The 950-nt window shown below is 33.4% G+C and overlaps 1 protein-coding gene across 1 annotated transcript in view; it reads left to right on the plus strand.

Annotated features, from left to right (window-relative positions):
• sc5d (sterol-C5-desaturase) overlaps positions 1–217 on the plus strand; it is a 5,211-nt gene extending 4,994 nt beyond the window's left edge. The window contains 1 exon segment of the mRNA NM_001200399.1: positions 1–217. This exon segment is cut by the window's left edge and continues 340 nt beyond it. Within this exon segment, the coding sequence (NP_001187328.1) occupies positions 1–62 (62 nt within the window). The 3' untranslated portion in view covers positions 63–217.
• Positions 218–950: the final 733 nt, after the last annotated feature.

Raw genomic sequence — 950 nt, forward strand, 5'->3', positions numbered from 1 at the left:
GGAAAGGGCCGCTTGAGTGCATCAGGAACCTAAAGAGTTCATTAATGGTGCACGAAGAGTAAAGAAGAGTAGCCAACGTCAACAACATTGTTCCTTCATAAACAATGATATGCTTAAACAAGCATTTTATTGTTTAAGGTGTGTCTTTTGCATCAACGAAACATGCTCTTAATCTTCTACAGCAGAGGTTCTCAAACGATTTGCAGCCATTTAACTGTAAAAAAAAAAAAAAAAAAAATTGACTGGATTCAAACTCTCAGAACATTTGTATTAAAACTGCTTAGGTTTATTATTACAGGTCTGCATGTTTTTGGGTTACAGAATAATTTTTTCTTTAGACCCATTAAATTCAAGCAACCAGGAAAACATGTTATTAACTTTAAAAACTGATACCGAAATTAATTATATAAAAAAAAATTGATGTTATTTTTAAAATCACAGACCCCTTAGATACGCATCACAGACCCCTTAGATACGCTTCACAGACACTTTTGGGGATCCTGTTTTGAGAACCAAAGCTCCAGATCAATCCCTGAGCAAGAGAAATTCCCTAGAAAAGCAAAGCAGTATATATTGTTGAATACAGGAGCCTTTCATTAATTCCACTTTTTTTTTCCCTTCAATATATAGCCAAACATGTACTTTGAAAGTACAGCACTACGAATAACTACATTTATTGCACATACAATGTCAATGTTCATTGCACATACAATTAATATTTATTGTCCACGGCATAAAAACTTTGTTAGAGGAACAATTCAGCCAAAGTGAAATTTACATGGTTTACCCTTCATCCTTGAATGTAAATCTTCAGTCTTCCATTCTAATTATAAAGAGGCTGTTGCTAACAATTGAGGCACATTTCTATCCACAGGTTTAGCATCGTGCAATCTGCAAAATTTAATCATAACACATTAGAGTGAAAATAGATCATTTGATTTAGTAATACC

This window comes from Ictalurus punctatus, chromosome 18, assembly GCF_001660625.3.
Source record: "Ictalurus punctatus breed USDA103 chromosome 18, Coco_2.0, whole genome shotgun sequence".
In the NCBI taxonomy this organism is placed as follows: Eukaryota; Metazoa; Chordata; class Actinopteri; order Siluriformes; family Ictaluridae; genus Ictalurus; species Ictalurus punctatus.